Source organism: Microcaecilia unicolor, chromosome 8, assembly GCF_901765095.1.
Source record: "Microcaecilia unicolor chromosome 8, aMicUni1.1, whole genome shotgun sequence".
Classification (NCBI taxonomy): domain Eukaryota; kingdom Metazoa; phylum Chordata; class Amphibia; order Gymnophiona; family Siphonopidae; genus Microcaecilia; species Microcaecilia unicolor.
Genome location: NC_044038.1, coordinates 21,620,723 through 21,634,780, shown reverse-complemented (window position 1 = coordinate 21,634,780; position 14,058 = coordinate 21,620,723). Strand labels below are relative to the sequence as shown.

General features: G+C 43.1%; 1 protein-coding gene across 1 annotated transcript in view; it reads right to left on the bottom strand.

Moving 5' to 3' along the window:
* The window catches only part of BAIAP3 (BAI1 associated protein 3), a 260,632-nt gene that overhangs the window by 64,250 nt on the left and 182,324 nt on the right, over positions 1 to 14,058 (bottom strand). Inside the window, exons 12-14 of the mRNA XM_030212396.1 lie at positions 9,468 to 9,575; positions 6,450 to 6,542; positions 2,262 to 2,365 (exon numbers count right to left, since the gene is read on the bottom strand). Of these exons, the coding sequence (XP_030068256.1) occupies positions 2,262 to 2,365; positions 6,450 to 6,542; positions 9,468 to 9,575 (305 nt within the window). The remainder of the gene's footprint in view (positions 1 to 2,261; positions 2,366 to 6,449; positions 6,543 to 9,467; positions 9,576 to 14,058) is intronic.

Genomic DNA, 14,058 nt, shown 5'->3' with positions numbered 1-14,058 from the left:
TTTCCATGTAATCCCTGGTGTTTGTGCTTTTTGAAGAGTGAAAAATCGATTCACTTCTACTCATTCAATACCACTCAGGATTCTGTAGACCTTAACTATATCCCCCCTCAGCTGTCTCTTTTCCAAGCTGAAAAGCCCTAATCTCGTTAGCCTTTCCCTCATATTTGGTCGCTCTTCTTTGAACCTTTTCTAATTCCACTATATCTTTTCTGAGATGCGACGACCCCAGAGAAAGAAAGCTGAAAGGTTCTACAACTGAAAAATGCTGAAAATGTAGCAAGGCCGAGAATGAATTACTTAAACTATAAACCCTCCTGGTAATAGTAATTTCAGCTGTAGCACAATAGGTACCTCACATTCAGCTTGGATTTGGAGAAAGTGAATAATTAAGGGGCCCTTTTACTAAGCTGCACTTAAAAATAGGTCTTCCTTCTGCGGGCCAGTCATCAAAAAGGGCTTTTTTCTATTGCTTGAATATATGGCCAGGCAGTAATGTTAGCATTAGGGTGCGTATAGCAGAGAGAGGGAGCGAAGCACAAACAAAAAGCGAAAGAACAAAAAACCACCAAGGGCCTTCAAAAAAAGGGGGATAGAACCTTTAATCATATTCGTTGATGAAACAATTCTAGAATGGACCCGACACGGTCCGTGTTTCGGTGCGCAGCACCTGCGTCAGGGGTCTACATTAAACATAAAAACAAAAGATATATTTAAAAATATTAAACATATGCACGCACATACATACATATGTACATGTGTATACACATATATTAGGAACCATAAACATTGGAATATATATATAACATATAAAGCCAATGACATTCACAACATATATTATATGAAACCGTAAGTTAAAAAATGAGCTTGCTAGTTTGTATTTAGAATCATCAAATTACTATCATAGTGTGTCTATATTGAAAAAATGCCTTACTGACATTGTACCTTCATGAAGTCATATGGTATACATCCAAAAACGTATACAATATAAAAAGAGATCAGAGGGTGTATATAGAAAAAACAATGTTTACTATTGCAATAAAATTTGACATCCATACAAATATCAAAATCCAAATACAAAAAAAATAAAAAAATAATAATGAAATAAGTGAAGAAATAATGGAACAATAAAAAAAATGAATAATTGAAAAAAATAAAATAATAATAAAGAATAAAATAATAAAAAATAATAAATAATTAAGAATGGAGAATAATAATAAAAAAATAATAAATAAATAAAAAATAATAATGAAATAATAAGTGAAGAAATAATGGGAAAATAAAAAAATGAATAATTGAAAAAATAAAAAAATAATAATAAAGAATAAAATAATAAAAAATAATAAATAATTAAGAATGGAGAATAATAATAATAATAAATAAATAAAAAAATGAATAAAATAATGGAAAAATAATGGCACTACAGGTCCATTCTAGAATTGTTTCATCAACGTATATGATTAAAGGTTCTATCTCCCTTTTTTTGTAGGCCCTTGGTACTTTTTTGTTCTTTAGCATTACTGTGCGGCCATTTTACAAAATTAATGCAGGAGGTAATGTCAGCGTACTAGTTGATTAGCGTATTCATGCCCGTTCTCCATCCCCGACATGCCCCCCCCCCCCCCCCGCAAGAAAAACCGAAAAACCGTGCACTTAGTGCATACAGATGACAAATCTAATGCAGAATGCTGGATCATTTTTGTTGTCATAGGCAACATTAGTGCCTAATGAACCTTAGTAAATGGGCCCCTAAATTAAACCAAAATAAATTTATAGCATAGAATGGTTTAACTGCCATTGTTCTTGCATCTTTCTTGGTTTCTCTTTTCTTCCTCTCTCTTTTTGAAGTTGCTTGTTAATGTAATATCGCTCAATGCCTAGTTTCCAACCACCTGAAAACTAATGTGGAGCTTTCATCTTATTTCTAATTACCATTATTTATGTCAGGTTTCTTTGGCTGTCCTTCCCCTCCCTCCCCCAACCATTAAGTTACTCCAGATATTAATTACTGTATTCTTCATCGGTGTGGCTGCAGGCTGGGCAGATGCTGCTGTAGGATGGGAAAAGCCTTCAGCACCTGACATCACCCGAAGCCTAGTCATGGAGCTGAAAATGTCTTTTGTGTGATTCTCATTTTCTCCCTTGTTTATGGATGACCAGATGTTTGATAAGTGAACTGAGGCAACATCTAAAGCTATCCCATAGGATATGTATTCTTTTTTGAAAAATCCAAATCAGCGGAATGGACAGTTGCAAATACTCACACCACTGCCAGTTGCAGAGCTGAAAGGTCAGTTTGCATACCATGATGAGAAAGGATGGTAAATGCACGCTTACTCAGTTCCCCCTTCCAGTTGTAGCATTCAAGCTGTAGAGACAAATCTTACATAATCACTACTTTTTTCAGCTTTCTTATTTCCAAATACGATTTATATCTATGAATACAGTAACATAATAGATGATAATAGAAAAAGACCAGCCAGTTCCTTGCTCTGCACAACTTACACTGCCAGGCAGGGGTGTAGCCAGACCTTACGGTGGGAGGGGGCCAGAGCCCGAGGTTGGGGGCACATTTTGAGTGCCGCCCCGCCGCCACCCTCCTATTGCCACGCCTCGCCTCACCTCCCCGACACCACCGAATCGTGCCTTCTCGCACCCCCTCGCCTTGCAAATACTTTTGCTGGCAGGGGTCCCCAACCCCCGCCAACCGAAGCCTTCCTTCAGCGCCGTCTCCGGTGCAGCCGCGTTCCTGCCCTGCTTTTCTTGCTCCTCCTGTCCTGTGCACGCTGACGCGCCTTCTCAGTTTCATGTAAAGGAGCGTCAGCGTGCACAGGACAGGAGGAGCAAGAAGAGCAGGGCAGGAATGTGGCTGCGCCAGAGATGGCGCTGAAGAAGGCTTCGGCTGGTGGGGGTTGGGGACCCCCACCAGCCAAACCAGGGGCCTGGACATAATTTGCGGGGGCCCAGGCCCCGTGGCCCCCCCAGAGCTATGCTCTTGATGCCAGGGATATATCCCAGCTACCCACCACAGAACATAGAACAGGTTGAGTAGCCTGATTTCAGCAGTGGGCTAGGAACCAAGAAGGCCAGGTTTAAATCCCACTGCTGGTCCTTCTGATCTTGGGTAAATCACTAAAGGGCGGTAGGGCTACTGCTGCGTTAGCGTGCAGCAAATAGGGCTTACCGCCAGGCTAGTGCAGGGACCCGGCGCTATTCTCGGCCTTGCCAAGCACCAACTCCGGTGCTAGAAAATGCATTTTTATTTTCTAGTGCTGTGGGCTTACCTGACGGTAATCGGGCTGCCCCAATTACCCCTGGGGTAGCGCGGGAGCCCTTACTGCCTCCTAAATGGGTGATGGTAAGGGCTACCCCAGGAAATGGCAAGTGGTTCACTTACCACAGGGCCGTTTCCCTTAAAAAAAAAAAAAGAAAAAAAAAGCCTTTTATCCGCTGTGGTAAAAGGGGACCTTGGCGCACGGGAAATGCACTCGCCGACACTACCATAAGCTGTGATAAAAGGGGCCCTTAGCCATAGCCGCCGAGAGGGTGGGCAGGGGGGGGGACAAAATTCGCCAGGCCCGGGCCTCCAAGGGGGGCCCGGCACCACAGTCCTACCCGCCCTCCGTCGTCGACCGTCTGCCCCCTAAATTGAAATCGCAGTGTCACCTCCGTGAAAGCAGTGTTGCAGGCAGCAGAACACCTCCCTTCGGCCCTCCTTCCCTCCCTGTGTCCCGCCCTCATCTGACATAACTTCCGCGAGGGCGGGACACAAGGAGGGAAGGAGGGCCGAAGGGAGGCGTTCTGCTGCCTGCAGCGCTGCTTTCATGGAGGTGAGACTGTGATTTCAATGCAGGGGGCCCGGCCCGGACGAAGGGGTGGAGCGGCGGCGGCCGCGACCTCGGTGGGTGGTGGAGGGGGGAGCGGCGGTGACCTCGGGGGGGGGGATGTGGTGGGGGGAGCAGTGGTGACCTCGGGGGGGGGGGGGGGGCAGCGAGGGTGGCAGGGGTGGGGCCCTGGGGGCGGCCTTGCCCCGGGCCCGGCCCAGTCTCTTGGTGGCCCTGCCCTTAGCCCTCAACTACCTCAGGCACAAACACAGATTGTAAGCCTTCCCTAAACAGGGAAATACCTAGTGTATCTGAGTGTAGCTGAACTTGTAAAAGGTGTGAACAGAATCCAAAATCCCTTCCCTGTCTGTAGGATATCATCTAGTACAGTTTGGGGGTCAATATTAAAAAAAAAATGCTCAGTGCCCCCATTTTAGATGGATTTTCAGCCTATATTTCCACTTGGAATTATCCTAAATTTGGGGAACGAAACTTAGGCATCTACGTTTAGGTCTGCAATTCATTTGCCTCAATTTAGGATCACATGTTAAATGCCCCTAGTGTAATAAATCAGTGCTATGTGGCTAACTTTTTTTCATGACCAATAGTTCACTCTAGCTTCCTTTAATCACTGAAAATCAAGAACCCAGCCTCACACCAGCTGCGTATAAGTAATATTTGGCACTCACACTGTTATCAAATGTTCCTGCAACCACATCTATCGATGGAGAAAAAAAGCCTCAGTTCAGCCACCCAACCAGCCTGAACGTGCAGACTATAAGGTTTGAGCCCGACTTACCATCATATGGCTTAGAAAAAAAAAACTCCATCATACAACACACCAACTCCAATATTTATCATCCAAAATACTTAATTTCTTTAGCAATGTAGGTGTGTCTCAATATTAATCCAAGCAGTGTGTGTGTGTCTACAGTTTCTCAGATCAATCATTTGATATCTCTTTGATGTAATAGATTTCATATACCAAATGACCGTTATATATTTCCAGCCCTGGTGTACCCTCCAGATACCACTTAGCTTTTAAGTTGCTGTAGTGCTCTGTTCCCATCAGTATCACCAGCTGTTCAACCCGATAAATATTGGAGTTGGTGTGTTGTATGATGGAGTTTTTTTTTTCTAAGCCATATGATGGTAAGTCGGGCTCAAACCTTATAGTCTGCATGTTCAGGCTGGTTGGGTGGCTGAACTGAGGCTTTTTTTCTCCATCAATAGATGTGGTTGCAGGAACATTTGATAACAGTGTGAATGGCAAATATATCTTTTTTTCATGCCTTACCTCTGACCCATACATTTTAGGAATGTAAACTTAATTATCTGGTGAAAATAGGTTCATGAATGTAAGCGCTTGGCCCGGGACAATTTATGTACCTAAAATACTGCAATCCAAGTCCAACCTCTCCCAATTTTTCCCCAACACATAGCAAAGTAATTCCTCAACTTTCTGACACGATATTAATTCTTCTAAATCCCTCCTGTTCTCTAGATAAATAGATTTTAATTTAGGTTTCAAAACGAATTCTGTAATATATTGAATGCCCTTTCTGGATTCTGATGTACAATTTAAATTTTAAGGGCTACTCACCTATAGACTTCTCAGTGAATTACATTTATGAGACCCAAGTCTTCAGATATATTTTTTAAACGTTTCAAAAATTACAATCACCAATAGCTAATGGCGAATACTTTCACTCAAATACAAAAGTAAAGCACAAACTGTGAGTGAAACAAAAGGAGTTTCAACCCCACTTTAAGGGGTCTTTTTACAAAGGCATGCTGAAAAATGGCTTGCAGTAGTGTAGGCGTGGGTTTTGGGCGCTCGCAGATCCATTTTTCAGCAACAAAATGCCTCTTTTTTTCTTTTGCCGAAAATGGACATGTAGCAAAATCAAAATTGCTGCGCGTCAGTTTTGGGTCTGAGACCTTACCGCCAGCCATAGACCTAGCGGTAACGAATTTGGGTGGCAATGACCTACGCACGTCAGATGCCACTTAGCGTGCATCCGCTACGCATGCCAGAAAATAAAAAATATTTTTCATACGCCCGTAGCGGACGCGTGCCAAAACTGAAATTACCGCAAGGGCCATGCGGTAACTCCAATTTGGCGTGCGTTGGGAACGCGTAGCTGCCTAAGCAGCTTAGTAAAAGGGGCCCTAAGTGAATACGAGGAGACAAAGACTTCAGTGGCCACTCAAGGCTGAAATATAGAAAAGCCAGAGAGCCTCACATCAGGCACGTCACCAGTCTAAAACAAAAACTGTTCTTAATTATTTCCATACAAAATTTCTTTTCAGTTACTTTTTCTTAAATTATTTTTCAGTTGTTTTTCAAATTACTTTTTTCTACTCAAACAGAATCTGCAGAAACACGCAAAGTGGGGCCAAAGCTCCTTTTGTTTCACTCAAAAAATTATAAAGGCAGTGTTAAAATATCTCTGGAAGCTGACTGTTATCAAGCAGCAACGTTCAGTGTTGTTTCGGATCTCCAGTGTACGCTTGGAGAAACATTTCTATGCAGTCAGTTTTCGAGCTGACGTGCTGCTTTTGCATGGAATCCTGAAAATATACATTTTCATGTGCATTTATAATGATATATGAGTGCTCAGTTACCTCTGTCTGCTTGTGTTCATGCTTCAGGAACTGACTCAGAAGCATTTCGTGTATTACAAAGCCGGAGATTTTCTTGCATAACGCTGTGTCTCTCTGCAACAAAATTGCATTACCTGTGTTAGTATATTTAGCTAACTTGCATCTCATTTGCCTTGCCCTGTTACATAGTAACATAGTAGGTGACGGCAGAAAAAGACCTGTATGGTCCATTCAGTCTGCCCAACAAGATAAACTCATATGCGCTGCTTTATATGTATACCTGACCTTGATTTGTATCTACCATTTTCAGGGCACAGACCGTAGAGATCTGCCCGGTACTAGCCCCGCCTCCGTGCTCAAGTGCATGGACCCCCCAAACCTCCCAGAACCTTTTGGTATCCCTGGTGGTCCAAGTGGACCGCTTCTCAAACCCCTGCACCCCCAGCACAAAAGACCCCTGGTGGTCCAGTGGAACCTGATCCCCCGCACCTCCTCCCAGACCCCCCTGTACCTCCCGACTCCCTGTAATAATTTGAATGACTGAAAACGCACCAATTGACTCATCACTGCTGCACCTGTTCTAGATGTCAGAAAGATTCAGATGAACTGTTGTCTTCATAGATGTAATGAAATATTTAAATCACTTTTATCAGAACCTGTCTGCTTCAAGGTATACAAACAAAATTAATCAGTATAGGCAGAAATAGCTAGGAAGTTGGAATAAGTTTTGATGCCTCACCTGTCGGGTTAGCTAGGGTGGTATAAAACCAATGATGGTGAGTTAAAGGAAAAACAAGAAGTTCACCTCACAAAACAATGTCCCAAAAATATGGAGGAAAAGACCTCATCAAAGATCCTTACAGATAATAATACTAAGGCATAAATACGAAGTGTAGCCAGATCAAGAAGTAATCATCGGTCTGAAAAACTTCCAAACTTTAATAACATCAAAAATGCTTTGCAGAAATCTAGTTCAAAATTCAAATCCCTTCAGTAGCGTCAACAAAACAAACACAGTGTATCAAACTGAAAAACACACTTATGGCGTGTAGCGGTGTTGTTTGTTCTGCCTGGAAACTTCACGACACTACCGACATCTCGGCTTGTGATCCAATACGGGGAGGATTTGATCTTCAAGCAATGAGAATCCTTGCTATCAGCGAACAGCGTGTCAGTTCTCTCCAGAAGAAGCCGCTTGCAAAACGAAATCCAATATTACCGCCAGGGCAGCACGCTAGCCTGGCGGTAGTCTTGTTTTGGCGCGCACTGCTTGCACAGAGAGCCTTTGTAAACAAGCCCCTGTATCATTTATTTGCAAGACGCAATGCTATATTCTCTTGCTTAGGCTGCTCTGTATGCAAATGCTTAATTAGTGTTTTGATTAGGCTATGGGGCAAATGCAAAACATATCAAATTAAATTTTAATTGGTCCTGGAGCTATTCCACAAAGATTTTCTAAAGATGTGAAGTAAACAGGCGAGAACCCATCTCCCTGTCAGTTCAGATGCCAACGCATCAGCCGAGAGACAGGTTTTCACAGAGTCTCTTAGGCAGCTCCAGTAAAAGGGAAGGCTGGAGATTCTTTATTTTCAATTTAATGAACGTTCTCCTGACAAACGTTTCAACCATCGAGACCAAGAAAATCAACACAGAGCGCTTGTCTTCAAAAGATTCTTCACATCATTCTCGATGATAGAAGTAGAACTTATTGGGTCGTTAGATAAAATCAAAACATGACAACGGCTATACTAGGAGCAGTGTAGGTGCTTCTTCTCCAGTTCTCCCAGTCAACATAAAAGGACAACAGATAGAGCGTCATGAGCAGAATCAAACACAAATAAGACTGGAAGGGAGGCAGACCTCGTACAATTTTCAGGAGACTGTGCTCACGAGGAGCTAGCTAAACTAAAGCAGACAACCAACGAGGCTGGACGGGATACATCCAAGGGTACTGTAAGAACTTAGGGGTCCTTTTCCTAAGGTACGCCAAAAGGTGGCCTGCACTGGAGTAGATGAGTGTATTGGATGCAGGCAGGTCCATTTTTCAGCGCACCCACAAAAAAGGCCTTTTTTTGCCGAAAATGGACGTGCGGCAAAATAAAAATTGGCACCTGTTCATTTTGAGCCTGAAACCTTAACGCCACCCATTGACTTAGCAGTAAGGTCTCACGCGTTAACCGGGATGTAATCGTCAGCGCACGTACACTGCTGATTACCGCCCGGTTAGCGCCACGCAGTAGAAAATAAAAAAAAATATTTTCTGCCGCACGTATCGGATGCAAGTGAAAAAAATGGAACTACCGCCCAGGGCTTATGGTAGCCAGGCAGTAGTTTCAAATTGATGTGAGTAGGCGCCTACCCTGCCTTAGTAAAAGGGCCCCTTAGGGAAGTTCTGGTGGCTCTGTTGTTTGACCTTTTCAATGCTTCATTAGAATTGTGAGTGGCTTCAGAGGACTGGAAATGAGCCGATGTGGTTCCTCTTTACAAACGCAGAAGTGGAGGCTCAGGGGAGGACAAAATTCCCCGGGCCTCCTTCTCCTGCTCCCAGACCGATGGCACTGCAGTCCCCGGTCTCACCTGCGTGCCCTCGGCTCCGTCGACAGCCTCCCTCTGTCCGCCACCGGGCCCTCTGCATTCAAATCAACAGCACCTCACCTCCGTGTGAAAGCGGCAGATCGCCTTCCTTCGGGCCTTCCCTCACTGTGTCCCACCCTCGTCTAATGAAACTTCCTGTTTCCGCGAGGGCAATAGCGGGGGGAGGGTCGGCGGCGCCGGGGGGGGGGGGGCTAAAATGTGCCCCCTCACCTTGGGCTCTGGACCCCCCCTCCCGCCGAGTCTGGCTACGCCCCTGGCTGGCGCAGGACTCCTTTTGCTGCAGCTTGGTAACAGGGGTCCTTATTTTTCAAGACAGCTTATTCCACATAAAGACAATCCCAGTGTACAATAGGTAAACATCAAAACAGCAGTGAAGAGAAACTGCTGAGAGCACCATATGGAGTAAATTAAGTCCCACTTATGGTTTTCAGGAGTCTTCCTTACCTGTGTGGTTATCAGCTTGAGGATGAGATGACAATCCCCCTGAACTCGGGATGAACTCGACCTTGGCTCTAGCTGGAACCATTTGTCTAATCCGCCAACAGGAATTTCCTACAAAGGAAAACACTTTAAGGTGTAAATGTTCATTTTTATTGATTCGCTACAGAAAAAAAAACCAAGCATTTGGCAGCACACAAGATTCCACAGAAAGGCAGAATTCCCCCTAATTGGAGGAGTGGCCTAGTGGTTAGGGTGGTGGACTTTGGTCCTGGGGAACTGAGGAACTGAGTTCAATTCCCACTTCAGGCACAGGCAGCTCCTTGTGTCTCTGGGCAAGTCACTTAACCCTCCATTGCCCCATGTAAGCCGCATTGAGCCTGCCATGAGTGGGAAAGCGCGGGGTACAAATGTAACAAAAATAAATAAAAAATAATTCTGTATATAGTGCTCAAAATTTGGGCACATGCCCAATTTGCACATGCAATTTAATTGTCAAATGAGCCAATTAGTGCTGGTAATTGGCTGCTATTAATCGATAATGTTGAAACCGCTATCTGAAACCTAGGAGACTACCTTGAAACAGCACTATGCGAAACATGGATCTATGTTGGTGACACTGGGTCTCCGCCACATATTAGTATTGACTGCTGAAAAGCTAAGTACTATACCCACCTCCCCGCTCCCCCCGTTTTCTATTTCTGTTGATGGCTCTCTCATTCTCCCTGTCTCCTCAGCTCAAAACCTTGGGGTCATCTTTGACTCTTCTCTCTCCTTCTCTGCTCATATCCAGCAGATTTCCAAGACCTGTCATTTCTTTCTTTACAACATCCGTAAAATCCGCCCCTTTCTTTCCGAGCACTCTACCAAAACCCTCATCCACACCCTTGTCACCTCTCGTTTAGACTACTGCAATCTGCTTCTTGCTGGCCTCCCACTTAGTCACCTCTCCCCTCTCCAGTCGGTTCAAAACTCTGCTGTCCGTCTCGTCTTCCGCCAGGGTTGCTTTACTCATACTACCCCTCTCCTCAAGACCCTTCACTGGCTCCCTATCCGTTTTCGCATCCTGTTCAAACTTCTTTTACTAACCTATAAATGTACTCACTCTGCTGCTCCCCAGTATCTCTCCACACTCGTCCTTCCCTACACCCCTTCCCGTGCACTCCGTTCCATGGATAAATCCTTCTTATCTGTTCCCTTCTCCACTACTGCCAACTCCAGATTTCGCGCCTTCTGTCTCGCTGCACCCTACGCCTGGAATAAACTTCCTGAGCCCCTACGTCTTGCCCCATCCTTGGCCACCTTTAAATCTAGACTGAAAGCCCACCTCTTTAACATTGCTTTTGACTCGTAACCACTTGTAACCACTCGCCTCCACCTACCCTCCTCTCTTCCTTCCCGTTCACATTAATTGATTTGATTTGCTTACTTTATTTATTTTTTGTCTATTAGATTGTAAGCTCTTTGAGCAGGGACTGTCTTTCTTCTATGTTTGTGCAGCGCTGCGTACGCCTTGTAGCGCTATAGAAATGCTAAATAGTAGTAGTAGTAGTAGTATACTAATATCTAAAGACGAAATTGTAAAGTCTAAGAGAAATGAGATAAATAGTTATTACTATGAAAACTTAACTAAAATATTTTAAAAAATTGAAAAAATACGGGACATATGAGGATCATGCTACCGCCTCTTTGTTCAAAATGCTTGGCTCATAAATAGCCACTTCAGAGGTGTGTAGTTGAATCTGATGTCTCTATAACAAATGCCTTGGTTGATTACTAATGAAGTTATAATTGAACTGGAATGATATTGAAGCTGAGTATACTGTATATTGGTAGACACTCCCTTCATCTTTAAGCTAGTTATATGCCGTTATATCACTAAGTTAATAATCAATAATCGGCATTAGTTTAAATTTATCGTACATCTTTAGGAGCCAGGATCCATGCATACATTTTAGACATGGATCCAAAAAGGGGCATGGGCGGATTTGCACACAGTGTTAAAGAACAAGGGAGATCCACACTTAATTTAAGTGAAAATCCTCACGCCCATAATTGGGTGCGGATCCCGACACCAAACACTATTCTATAAATGGTGCCCAACTCTGAGCGGCTAATTTTTATCAGCACCATATACGGACTTTAGTCCTATATGGTCCAATGGATCAGCTTTTCTTTTTCCTTCCTTTGCTCTCACCCTCATTCCCCTCATTAGCTGTATTTTAGTACTCTACTCCCACTGGGGATTGATCGATTTAGTTATTTACTCACTCTTGATTCTCTGCTCATGCCCAATCAAGGCCCCAAGTGGCTTACATAAAACAATTTATCCCCTAAATTTTATTTGTTGCATTTGTATCCCACATTTTCCCACCTATTTGCAGGCTCATTGTGGCTTACATAATACCGTAATGGCGTTTGCCAACTCCGGAAGAGAAACAAATACAGAGTGATGTTATGGTTGAATAAGGTTCATGTGATTGCAGACACATTGGGGAATCATAGAGAGGAAGAGTTATGTAGTGTCTATAATTTATCCCCTAAACATATAACCGCCCAATATTCAGCCCACGGCACTAAGTGGCGTCTGAGACACTCACAGCCGTGGGCCAAACTGACCCCGGATAATCAATGCAGGGGTCAGCCAATATCCATACTGGTGCCAGTTAACCTCTCCACAGAAAGTTAGAATGGACTTTTTCTGTTCTAACTTTATGTGGTTAGTTAGCTGGTTAGCAGGCTTAAATTCACTGCTAACTGGCTAAGTTTGCACTCCTCTCGTGCCCTGCCCCTAACCTATCCACTTAGGAGATGGCCAGTAAGCGGGGATAACCAGTGGCACTAACCATTTAAGTGCCTTTGAATATCCCCGGGCAAGCCATTTAAATGGTCAGGAGCCTCTCTTGGCCATTTAATTGACTTTGAATATCATATGGACTATCTCTTTCAAATATTTATATCACCCTACCCCCAAATGTTCTACGTCTGAACCCCCCCCCCCCACCCATCATATACCACCCTAAATTATGCAACAGTAATTTCCACCTCCATCTCCCCCTCCTCCTCCTCCCACACCAGAACGACTCAGATTACCCTATTCCATCTCAAATGCAGCCTCAAGTAGACAGGTCTTAGTTCGCTTGCCAAATCTCAAATCATTTCCTCCCTAATATCTACTGACAAGCGGTTCCAAAACTTGGGTGTAAAAGAGTGGAATAATCCCCACTGCGTAGCTTTCAGTCTAATTTGTGGTAATCAATAGAAATAAAAGAAAATGAAACAGAGAAAAGAAAATAAGATGATACTTTTTTTTATTGGACTAACTTATTAAATTTTTGATTAGCTTTCAAAGGTAACCCTTCTTCATCAGATCCAAAACAAAACAAAAAAAGTACTAAGTTAGTCCAATTAATAAAAGTATCATCTTATTTTCTTTTCCATGTTTTATTTTATTTCTATTGATTACCTTTAAAAGAGGACTAAACAGGATGCTAGGAATTATTAGAAAAGGGATGCAAAATAAGACCAAGAATATTATAATGCCTCTGAATCGCTCCATGGTGTGACCACATCTTGATTACTGCATTCAATTCTGGTTGACATATCTCAAAAAAGTATATAGTGGAATTAGAAAAGATTCAAAGAAGAGCAAGCAAAATGATAGAGAGGATGGAATACCTCCCATATGAGGAAAGGCTAAAGAGGTTAGGGCTCTTCAGTTTGGAAAAGAGATGACTAAGGGGGGTGGTGGATATGATTGAGGTCTATAAAATCCTAACTGGTGTAGAACGGGTAAAAGTGAATTGATCGTTCACTCTTTCAAAAAGTACAAAACCCAGGGGACACTCAATGAAATTCCAAGGAAATACTTTTAAAACAAACCGGAGAAATATATTTTACTCAACAAACAGTTAATCTCTAGAACTCGTTGCCAGAGGATGTGGTATCAGCGATTAGTGTATCTTGGTTTAAAAAAGGTTTGATAAGTTCCTGGAGAAAAGTCCATAGTCTGTTATGGGGGAAGCCTGGAATTTGTCAGGTTAAGATTCTGGAATCTTCCTGCTCTTTGGGATTCCGGAATCCTGCTTCTTTTTGGGTTCTACCAGGTACTTGTGACCTGGATTGTTGGAAACAAGATATTGGGTTAGATGGACCGTTGGTCTGACCCAGTATGGCTATTCTTATGCTATGTAGTATCATGTGTGTCTATCCCATGTATTTTTGAAGTAGTCCTATCTTTCCCAGGTTAGGTATGTGGGAAGCAGCAATGATTATCAGCTGGTACCTGCATAAGTTCCGGATCCGCTGATGACCCAGGTATCTAATGCCAGTGCCTGGACATGGCCTATCATTGAACATCCAGGTCTAATTCAGCACACAGCTGCCCGATATATTTTTAAACTTTTCCCCAAATAAGCAGGAGCCCTTAAAACATTTCATACACTGTATTTACTCTTTAATTATAGTATTTACATCTTTCCTGTACGTAAGTGCAGTGTCTTCATGTGCTTCTGATGGGAATCAACACTACAGTGTCTCTTTTTAATCTTATTTAAAGCGGTGACAGTGTCTTCGAGAAATGTTGAAAACTTTTTTT